Genomic DNA, 11,278 nt, shown 5'->3' with positions numbered 1-11,278 from the left:
ATTCTTTAATAAGAAGTTGTGATTTTCAAATATGATTTATCCAATTTATAAAAAAAAAAATACATTTTTTTTATTTTGGTAATTTCCTGGAGAAAATAGATTAGAATATTAATTTTTCCTTCTCCAAACTCACCATAACCTGACACCAAAGAAGTGTGTACTCTTAACTCATAAAAAAGTGTGGCTTTGAATAATAATTTGAGGGATATTTAATAATATCCTTTATTTGGAGTAATTTCTTCCAACACCTCCCATTACACTGAAATGAAAAAATAATTTATTAAAATTCGTATATATTTTAGAAAGAGTAAGGATTTTAAAATAATAATTATCTTACAAATTTTACTTCCTGTACTCCCATAATTACTATTTGCACTCCCATAAATTTTAATATAGTCATTCTTCCCTTCATGCTATATTTTAATGGTGATTTTCATATTATCTATTTTAGAAATCTTTTAAATTATACTTTCATATTACTCTTTCTTTCTTCTTCTTATTTCTCTCAGAATCCAGTGAAGAATGTGGGTTCAATTAGAGGTGCAGTGACAATGTGATCTAGCAATGGGGGATATTTAAGTCTTTTTACTGTTATTATGGAGTGCTGATAATAATCATGGGTGCAGTTCGATTCAGATTTAGGAGACAAGTTTTTCCCACACCATATCACTTTTAACCTGTACCCTATTATTTTTTAAATTTCCAAAACTATTTTTATTTTGGATTTGAAAATCCAGAATAATAAATATAATTCACAATTAAAAAAATACATTTCAAACACACAAAATTAAAAATGCATTTTGAATAAAAATTTCTGGAATTTAAAAATGTGTTCCAGAAAATCAAATTCAGAATATTTCTAGAAAAGAGTTCCAGAAGTAATTTTTATCCACATCATTTTTTGTTTAAAAGATTATTTTCGTCATTTTAGAAGGACATTTTTATCATTTAATAGCAGATAGGTGCATGTTAGAATTGATATGGTGCAGAGAGAATTTTCCGATTTATGAAAAGGCCTAGGCCCAATTTACCTTTGATTTGTGATCCAGGAGCGGGAAAAATAAATCGAAAAGTTTTTGAAAAAAGTAAAGTTTCCTCCTTCACTCTTTCTCTCATACGCTATCGATTTTCTCTCTCTCTCTCTGTCTCTCTCTGCATACCCCCACAAGGTTCGAACTTTTCAACACCCCATTTAACGTTTTCTTGCCGTTTTCGGAGTTTTCCAACTCCTCGCCGGAAAGATTAAACCCTAGGGCTTTTTCTCCCTTTGGGTTCTTGGAATCGAAAATTTCGACATTACCATGATTTGCGAGAGGATTTCGTCCACTGAAGATGACTAAGGGTACCTCGGAACCGGGGGGGAGTGGAGGCGGCGGCTTCCACGCGGTTCACGCGGAGCGTGACCTAGAATCCAATTGGGAAGTTGACCTCGCCAAGAAACTTGAGGAGTATTTGCTGAAAATTTGTTCAGGCGAGATCACTGGCGAGGAAGAAGGACATTTTTCTGTGAACTTTGCCGAAGGTTTGGTCCATCATAGTCCTTTGTCTTTTGAAAGTTCCCATTTAATGTTTAAAATTTGTGTTCACCTGTGTTAGTTGTTTCTGGGTAATTGTAGCTGCTCTGCTGCTTCAGGGTTCCATACAAGTGTATAGTCGAAAGGTGGAATACCTCTACACCTTGGTCTTGCGTGCTTTGGAGTTCCTTTCTCAGAAAAGGTTTGATTTTTTAGTTTAAGTTTCTGCCTCTATCTGCTTTCTGTTATGTAATTTGCAATTTTATATCTATATCCATTTTTAATTTTATTATGTTAAACGTACTGAGTGTCATTATCAACGGTAGGAGTTTGGGCTCTAAACATCTGTTTGGTTCAATGATGGGAAGGGATGGGTTTAGCCTCCTTATTCTCCCCACTCCTTCTATCCATTTTCTTCCAACTAAAGTGTTTAAGTTTAAGTTTAGTTCTTAATATGTTTGACTATGAAAACTGTGTCAGTATTGTTGCTAAGTTTACAATATATACTCATAATTGTTTCTAGTTGCTTGTTCTGTCCTCCCCTGGTAATTATGATTCCATGAGAAAAAAGTCGATTGCAAACAATTCTGATGATAGAGCCAATTAGGCTGGAAGAATATGAAACCAATCGTGGACCTTCACATTTGCGAATACTCAACCTTGAAATTGTATCGGTTCTTTATGACCATGTGGTCAGTAATTTGATCCTATTTTCTTCCATTCTTGTAAACACAAAATTGAATTTCAGCACCCAGATGGTATTTGTGCATTGCCCACGTTTCAGGCCCTGTTTTCTAGGCATCTTAGAGATATGAAACCCATCGTGTCTTGTCTTCACCCAATGATTAAACCTCTTTGGAGTGTTGCTACTTGACAAAGCCAACATCTTATTGTAGGTGACATGAAATAGGAAGTAATAATGTGTTTTGACTGACTTTTATTTTTGCTTTTGAAAATTAAACAGCAATGATTATTCTGACTAAGTTTTTTTGGGCAGACAGCAGGATCATAAAGATGGGGAATCAGTTCAACCTGAAGAAAGTGGTTCCCAAGCTGTTGCTGATGAAGAAAATGATCAATTCTGGGGCTTAGATGACATCCAAGGTACCCTATTTAATGGAGATTGCTGAATGATTAAACAAGAACCTAGCAGAAGGCATTTATTATGATGATTATTATTTTTATGTAGCAATATTTAGTGTACCGCCGAAATAGTTTTGTTGCACACCAAGGTTGAAAATGTACATATATAAATCTATATTTGGTAAGATTGTTTTAGCTTATTTGGTTCTGGGACAGAATACTATCAATTAAGTTGGTCATGGTATTGCTGGAACCAGGTTCTCTCTGCTTTGGACCTCTATGTCAAATTTAGATATTTATTCATAGTGTCTTGATTCTTGGATTTCTTCCTTCTCTCACATTGTTTTCTGTGCCTCCTTTCAACCTTTCGTAAAGTGTGTCAAAACAATAAATGTTGCTTTGTTTCAGTATAAGTATTTGCAAATGGCTATATCATCTGTGTGTTATGATGCAGTTGAACAGAAGAATTCCTTGGATGACACAGCAGGAAAAGAAGTGAATTTGGATCACTTTATAAAACCTCCTGCAAATCTAGTTGTTCTTGAAGGCGACTGCTTGGATGCTGGTGGTGATGGAGGAGAATTGGAGTCTTTTCTGGTATCTTAATTGCTTGCTTCTGTTTGCATAATGATTTTTTTTATAGTTTTATTCGCTAATATGATTATTTGTTGCAGTTGTCCACCACAGACCTGTACCAGGACTTTATTTTATTGGACACATCTGATGCTGTTGCAGTTCATGAGTTTTTGGAGGGTAGCAAAGCTGCCACAACTCGACATGATGCTAGTGGAATAACCTCAGGTCGTAAAAGCTTTCTTTCTCCTGGACGTACTGGTGGAAGTGCTCGTAGATTATCAGCTGTTAAGAGTCAGTTTGCGAATTCCAACTGCTCCCCTAAACTTAATGGTGGTTTTGATGATGAAAATGTCCAGCCCAGTTTTCCTGCTTGTGATGGTCTTGATGGCTGCAATTATGGATTTGATATGGATCATGGATGTGATGCATCTAGGGAATCAGACAATTCAGATTATGATAATGATGATCCATGGAAACCTTTAAATCCTCATGAACTGGGCAACTTGAGGGTGAAACCATTCCGAAAAGGTCCCCCCAACTCCCCAAAGTCTTTCATCAACAATTTGCCTTACCTTAATTGTGTAACTTATCTGCTTTTATCTTTTTGCTGTACCTGCAGCGAAAATTTTAAAAAAGAATAACATTAATGTGAGACAACCAACTCCTATGAGCTCCTTGTTTCCACTTGCAAAATTGCATGGTCCTATCAGTCCAGAGCTCGTGGAACTGTGGGAGATGCAACATGTTGTCCATGAAAGAGAAAGGGATACTCAAACTCCATTCTATGTGAAGGTACTTTTTCATCGTTTTGCCATTTACCAATATATGAATTTATACTATATAAAATGTGATTTGTAAATTGCAGCTGAGGCAATCTCTTGTTAGCGAGGGGAATGAACCTGGTGTATCATTTAACGCTGAAGGTGACAACGATGACATTGAATGTGATAGTGGAATTCCTGATTTTGATATGCCAGAGAATGCTTTCATGGAAGAAAATCTACCACCTTTCAGTAATGAGGTTAGGAAAGGAGATCAGTAATATGGCTATCTATATATTCTCATGAGATGACATATTTGAAACTAATTTTATATCCACTTGAATTAACAGCCCGAGTTTGATGATGCTGATGTCAACATTGAAGAAGCTGTAGATCTTTCTCAAGCTAGTTTGGAAGATCTTTGCCGCTCTCATCTGGTGAGAGTGCCATTGTCTATGACTTGTTGGGATATGAAAGTAGCTATTTATCAATTATAGATAAATTTTCCTGCATGATAAATTTTTCAGTTTCTGCTTTCATTGCACTAGTACTGACTATCCCTTTTCCTCATCTAGAATGCTCTCCTGGCAAGCATTGCTGAAACTGAGAAGCAAACTGAAATGACTGCTAGAGTTTCAACGTGGAAACAAAGAATTGAACACAATTTGGAAGAACAGGTGAATTCATCTTTTGGGTTGCCTTCCACTCTATTTAGTTCTTTAAATTGAATGAACTGCTTTGGCATGATAGGAATCACATCCACCATTTGATATCCAAGACTATGGTGAGAGAATTCTTGACAAGTTCTCCATGCTCTCCCTTGAAGCAAGCAGTAGCAGTGTCCTGACCTTTTCTGATTTGGTCAAGGGTCAAGAAAAGTATGATGTGGCCCGAAGTTTTTCTTCCCTTCTTCAACTGGTAATTCATTTTTTAGCAATATCCCGTGCACTTCTTGAACTTTTACTTCATGTTATGATGTTTGACGTTGAAGAGTCCAATTAATCGGATTATCACTGGATTATTTTTCCAATATATCATGGAAGTTCTACAATTTTCCAGGTAAACAATGGAGAAGTAGCTCTAGAAAGAAACGGAATTGATGGGAACTCTGTCTGCTACACATCTGTTAATCCCTTTCATGTTAGGCTCCTTGAGCATGAACGAGAGGATGCACAGTTTGGTTTGCCAAAAAAGAGAGCAAAGTCTCCAAAAAAACCATCTAGAAAAGGTGATAAGAACAAACCTGAAAGAGAAAAGTCATCAACGAAAAATCCTTCTACAAGAGGTCATAAGAACAAATTTGGAAGAGAAAAATCTCCAACCAAAAAATCCTGTACAAGAGGTGATAAGAACAACACTGAAAGAGAAAATTCTCCCACATCTTCTAGGAGATATGGATCAAATGGTGTGTCACCACCAACAAATTGTAAGCTTTCTGTAAAGCATGGAAAGGTGAGTTTGATGAAGTTATCCCCTGAAGCCAAAAGAAGGCGTAGATCTCAGTATGTTGAACCAGTTAATTTACATTCAGCAGGGTGACAGTGGCAATATCAGCTTATTCCACACCCTTCGCCCTAAATGATTCAAGCAAGACATTTGCTAAATGTCTTGGACATAGTTAAGTTATGTAATAATTATTGTAGTCCTATTTATCACTTATTACTAACATCCATTAGTTTTAGCCTGTATCATTATTGTTGATGACATTAACATATTGATGTAATGATATCCACATGTAACACCATAAATTCTTGTGAATGTAATAACGTTTTGCCCCTTCTCAAAAGTAAGGAGAACTATTCAAGTATCTAACATGTTAATACTTCTGGATTTTTAAATTTAGATCTAATCTTTAACTACAAATAATAGCTCTGGCAGTGTTTTGAATTTCTCATCAAATGACACTTGTACTTGTTTAAAGTTCTCATAGAGTTAGTCTTTTTATTAGACAAATTTCTAAACTCTTAGTAAACTTCACTTTAGAAACTAATTGTTGACTTAACTCTACTTATAGATTTATCCTCATAATTTCGTCTCCTCCAAAACTTTCATCATTTCTGTTATCATTCATCTTTCATTTTAAGAAATTTAAATAAAAAACATCGAAGAAAATTTACACATGAGATGCAAAGTTGGATTGCATTATATGGTAATCAGAACTTTAGTTTAAGATATAAGTAATTTTTCTTCAAAAAAAATTAATTTTTATCTTGTTCATATTTTCTTGAATATTTAGGATTGAATTTGTCTTTTTGTTTAGCTAAAATTTATTGTTTTTACTTTAATTTTTAATTTTTTTTCAAATTTCTTCATAGATTAGAGTTTGAGTGTTTTTAATTTTATCATTGAGTTCATAAATTTCTATTACATCATTAATAATTTTCTTTAAATTTAGGTTTCCATTATCATCTTAAAAATTCATTTCTGAAAATTTTTAAAAATTTTCGTAGTTCAAAAAGAAATTCAGTGGTGTACAAAGAAATCTGAACTTGTTTCTGAAAACTCTTCAGAACTGTGGTGCAGTAGCGATTTCGCTTGTGTGAAAAGCAATTTCAATCTGTTTTGAATTTCTTTCATTTCAAAACAAGACAATTGCTTCCTGCACCATATCATTGCATCCAATTTTCATAAAAAGACGAAAATACCTTTAATCTATTATTTTTTGTATTGTAGATTTTCTTATCCAGAATGACTTTCATTTTTGTTTCCATTGGGTGTAGAAAGAATTTGGCTCAAAACAATTAAGAAGAAGATCTATAATTGAAGATGGAAGCCTGAACATCACTTTTACTAAAAAAAGTGTTACATATGTAAAATATTCTTCCATTTCAAAACAATGAAGAATATCTATAATTGAAGAGAAGCCCGAACATCACTTTTACTAAAAAAAAAAAAAGTGTTACGTATGTAAAATAAGCAAGATAAAGTTTCTCTCATTGAGGATAAAAGTATTTGCAAATATTAAATTCTTACTTAACTATTTTAGTTTTATATATTATAAGGATAATTTTAGAAAAATCAGATGAATCATTTACAAATTATAGTTGCTAACTAAAAGTGTAAATTAATTGAAAGGGTCATATAAATAAATAAATAAATAAATAAATAAATAAGTAATTATTTCTATAACCATCATCATAGTTAAGAATGTTTAACTCTTCAATGAGAACTCAATTAAGTGCCCATAAAATGTGTTGTAAGTGTTTTGTTGATGTTAAGGATAATTTTAAAAAAGCAAGACATGTTAATGTTAAGTTTCAGCATAGGTGTTAGTAAAAGGACATCATCATTGAGGTGGCCATTTATAATTAATAAGATTCGCATAGCACATTAAAGGAAAATATTGCAATTAATCATAGTTACTAAGAAATGAGTATTGTTTAAAATTGTTCTGATTTATATACAAGCATTGGATGACCAATTTTGGTATTCTATGTAACTATTTTTAAGGAACTGCAAAGTAAGTAAAAAATAAAATAAAAATATATAAATCTATTTATGTTCAAACCAAAACATTCTACGTCACAACCACCAACCCTCACGCGCCGCACACGGCACTACCTTCATTAAAATCCACGCGCCACAAAACAAACCAACCACCACGCGCCGCATAGGTTATCGTTTCAAGACCACTCACTGAGTCTCCTCGCGCCCACCTCGCTCCGCGTCGCACTGGGCGGCGGAGCTACAGTCACCGCCGCAAGACGACGGCGACACGTTCCCCCTCCGTTCCCTGCTCAGAATCCTCGTAAACGACAACATGCGACTCATCGGCGACCGAAACGACGTCGAATTCTCGTCACGCAAATTCTCGTCCCGCGGAGGCACCTCAACGGTTACACCAACCAACGAAGATTTCCTCGTACCAACCGAAGAGGAAGGAGAAGATGCAGAACCGGTTGGGGTCTCACCCGAACCGGATTCCGGTTCGTCTACTGTTACAACAACTTCCGGTTCAGCCGTGCGCTCGACCGGTGCGCGACAGAGCGGACACGTGGCGTGCGAGTGAAACCACATGTCGATGCATTCCGTGTGGAAGCTGTGGTTACACTTCGGCAAGATCCGGCCCGGTTCGCCCAGTTCGAACTCCGACAAGCAGACCGCGCATTCCGGCGCGTTTTCCGGGTGTGCCTTGGGGTCGTAAGTGAACACGGGCAGCGAGGCGAGGACAGCGGCGTCGAGGCCGCGGGAGACCGCGGCGGCGGTGGGAGCGGCGCTGGAGAACATGAGCTGCGTACGGCGGAACTCGCGGTGGCGGCGGAGCTGACGGCGGCGCGCGCGTCTGAGGTACCAGCGCGCGTAGATGTGGAGACAGAGCATTAAAATGACGATGAAGAAGAGTAGAACGATCGCTGAGAGCATGATTTTTCCCCTGAGACTGTAAGTCTTCTCGTCCAAATCTTCATGGATTGGGTTTCTCTCTCTGAATCTTGGTGTCGCTTCATCTCCTCCCTCTTGAGCCATTTCTCAGAGTGATGAGTGAAGAAGAAAAATTTGAGAAAAAATAATAACAATTATTATGAATGAGAATGGATTTTTGATTCCGTTGGTTTATAGAATGGATAAAAGAAAGAGAGAGGAAGGTTCTGAAGGGTATGAACCATTACCTCATCCTTTTATACGCAACCATTCTTCTTCTCCATTCTCCATATGCATCAGTTGCCACTGTTGACGCGCTTTCTCTTTCTCTTTTTTTTTTTCTTTTTCTTTTTTCATATTTTATATTCCGGAAATTAGCTTGCACCTTCCTCCGAGAGTGGAACCCACGCGTCTTTTCATTATTTTTATTATTATTAAAAAAGCTTGTGGGAAAGTTGCAGTGAAGTTGTGTATTGGTCAACGTGTTCTTACTTAACCCAAACCAAAAATAGTCTTCGTATTTTTTGTCTGCACTTTTTTACTTTATTGCAAAGAAAACAACACTTTTCTTTTCTTTTCTTCTCTTCTTCTTATTAAGTAACTTAACCTAAGATTTGAGACTTTGGTTAAGTTTTATATATGCTATCAATTTTCACAACACCTTCAACTCCAACCTATACAAATTCACCAAATACCTAATTCAATTAATGTGGTTTAGTTCCATTTTTAATTCAATGTCAATTTACTAATAGTGTGATTATGGATGATCAATATGGAGGAAATAAGAATAAATATAAAATATAAATTTGTATACAACATTTATTTGAATAATAATTTACATTACATTTGAGTAGTTTTAGAATAAATTATGTGATTTAATGAATCTCCAAAAACAATTTCATAACTTTTACTTTTATAAACTATTTATAGTAATTATTTTTGACAAGATAGCTGATCAATTGTTTATTACTAATCTTCATGATAAACCGTGTTAATTGTATATGGAACATTACAAAAAGTCTTTAAGAAATTATATATTCCATTTTTGGCAAGCCTACGAAATTGTACAAAGACTAAAATGAAAAATTGTTTTTCTAAGATGCAATACTTAAAAAAAATTATTTATTTTTACTAGCTACATTAACTAATTTATAAAAGATAATTATGTTAAAAGATTTATACAAATGACTCAAAGCTAAGATCACAAAAACATGTAAGAAAGTAAAGAGGTGTTGAGCTTAGTAAATCATAATAGTTGATTAGTAACACGCACATATGATTATTTATCGTAAAGTTCAAATAATTTTTGACAAGCTACCTAAGTCGTCAACTAAATGGACCAGCAATTGAGCTTGGCCCAACTAATCGTGGGCCCAAATCCATTAGAAAGTTATAGTTTATCTAATAATACTAGTAATCATCCTCTATTATTAATAAGCTTCACCGACTTTATAATAATTGAATTTCGTAAAGTCACCCACTTCATATTTGGTAATGACTTTTGCATTAATTTTTTTTCAAAATGCTTTATATGTTTCTCCCTCTATTATCAAAAAACACTTTCAAAATTTATATTAAATTTGATGTTGATTGTTCATAAAAAACCTTCTAATGTTAAATGAAAGGTTTATTTAATTTACATTAAAGGATTAATTTACTGCATGCTATATATAAATTTATGGCGAGGACTATTTTAAATGCATATTTATTATTTAAATTGTTTTTTCTTAACTTTAAAGAAAGGGTCGCGAATATATATTATTAACTTTTGAAAAGCTTATAGTCAACAAGGAAGTGTGACGTAAATGCGTTTATTACTTTAGAATTAAAACACTAACTTATTTTGGACATTTTAAAAAAGAAAAATATTTTGGTACAACGACTAAAGAGACTGATATGATAGACTCGATAATTTCTGTTTCTTTCCAAACATAAAGTTTATTTTCAATTAATAATATTTACATATTTTTAAAAACTAACGTTTAATTTTTTTTTAACATGTCTTTAAAAACTAAATATGCATTAGGGGTTGAACGTTCACAGGACGGTACTCAACTGATATAAAGGTAAATGTATTAATTAAAATGCATATTAATATTGATTAAATCGAAAAAAAATTAAATAATATATTTTATTTGGGATAATTGTTTTAATTTAAGTCTAATAATAAATGAGTCATCGGATATTTTAAACAAGTGCAACAATAAAGATAAAGATACATCATTATTACAATATTAGTTAGACAATATGAAGTACTCACGAATGCTAGAAAAGAAAGAATAAGGAAAATAATTCTTATAAACATTTAATACTATAAAAGAAAGAATGTGAAGTACATCATCATATTTTTTGAAATTAACGTTTAACTTTTTTAACATGTACTTATAAACTAAATATGTATGATTAGGGGTCAAATGTTCACATGACGGTACTAAGACAAGTGTATTAATTAAAAATACATATTAATATTGATTAAATCCTACAAAAATTAAATAATATACTCTATTTGAGATACATGTTTTAATTTAAGTTTAATAGTAAATGAGTCATTAAATATTATAAATAGTGCAACAACAAAGAGGTATATCATTATTACAACATTAATTATATCTGTAGAGTATTCATGAATGCTAAAAAAGAAAAAAAATAAGAAGAACACGAGCAAAATAATTATTACGGACTTGGTTGTCACACAAGTACAAAATATAATTTAAAAAAAAAAAAACATTACAATTTTTTGTTGTTGAAATAGTTGAAGGAAATAGTTCCTATATTTGAGAGAATGTTATTTATTGAAAATTGATTTTGAATTCATAGTTATGCCCCAAAGGAAATAGTTTGAGAATTTATGGATGGCTATGTATTTGTCCAAATTGAGTATATATTTGGCATGGAGAGTTGGAAAATGTAGTAGTGGTGTTTTGCCTGCACTTTGGGTAACTAAGGTCATAATAAATGATGTTATTAAATAGAAGATCCCAAAAG

The 11,278-nt window shown here is 33.6% G+C and overlaps 2 protein-coding genes across 2 annotated transcripts; one reads left to right on the top strand and one right to left on the bottom strand.

Annotated features, from left to right (window-relative positions):
• Positions 1-1,062: 1,062 nt before the first annotated feature.
• Positions 1,063-5,720, top strand: LOC137820171 (condensin-2 complex subunit H2). Its single transcript, XM_068624058.1, has 11 exons — positions 1,063-1,522; positions 1,617-1,716; positions 2,512-2,618; positions 3,052-3,194; positions 3,272-3,701; positions 3,793-3,965; positions 4,039-4,194; positions 4,285-4,371; positions 4,510-4,611; positions 4,685-4,852; positions 4,994-5,720. The coding sequence occupies exons 1-11, from the start codon at positions 1,333-1,335 to the stop codon at positions 5,471-5,473; spliced, it is 2,136 nt and encodes a 711-aa protein (XP_068480159.1). The 5' UTR covers positions 1,063-1,332; the 3' UTR covers positions 5,474-5,720.
• A 1,573-nt stretch (positions 5,721-7,293) lies between these two features.
• LOC137820170 (RING-H2 finger protein ATL2-like) lies at positions 7,294-8,623 on the bottom strand. Its single transcript, XM_068624057.1, has one exon. The coding sequence runs from the start codon at positions 8,396-8,398 to the stop codon at positions 7,568-7,570; it is 831 nt and encodes a 276-aa protein (XP_068480158.1). The 5' UTR covers positions 8,399-8,623; the 3' UTR covers positions 7,294-7,567.
• Between the last annotated feature and the right edge of the window lie 2,655 nt (positions 8,624-11,278).

Source organism: Phaseolus vulgaris, chromosome 9 (assembly GCF_000499845.2).
Source record: "Phaseolus vulgaris cultivar G19833 chromosome 9, P. vulgaris v2.0, whole genome shotgun sequence".
NCBI lineage: Eukaryota > Viridiplantae > Streptophyta > Magnoliopsida > Fabales > Fabaceae > Phaseolus > Phaseolus vulgaris.
Note: the sequence above shows the minus strand (reverse complement) of the source record. Positions and strands in the feature narration are given on the sequence as shown.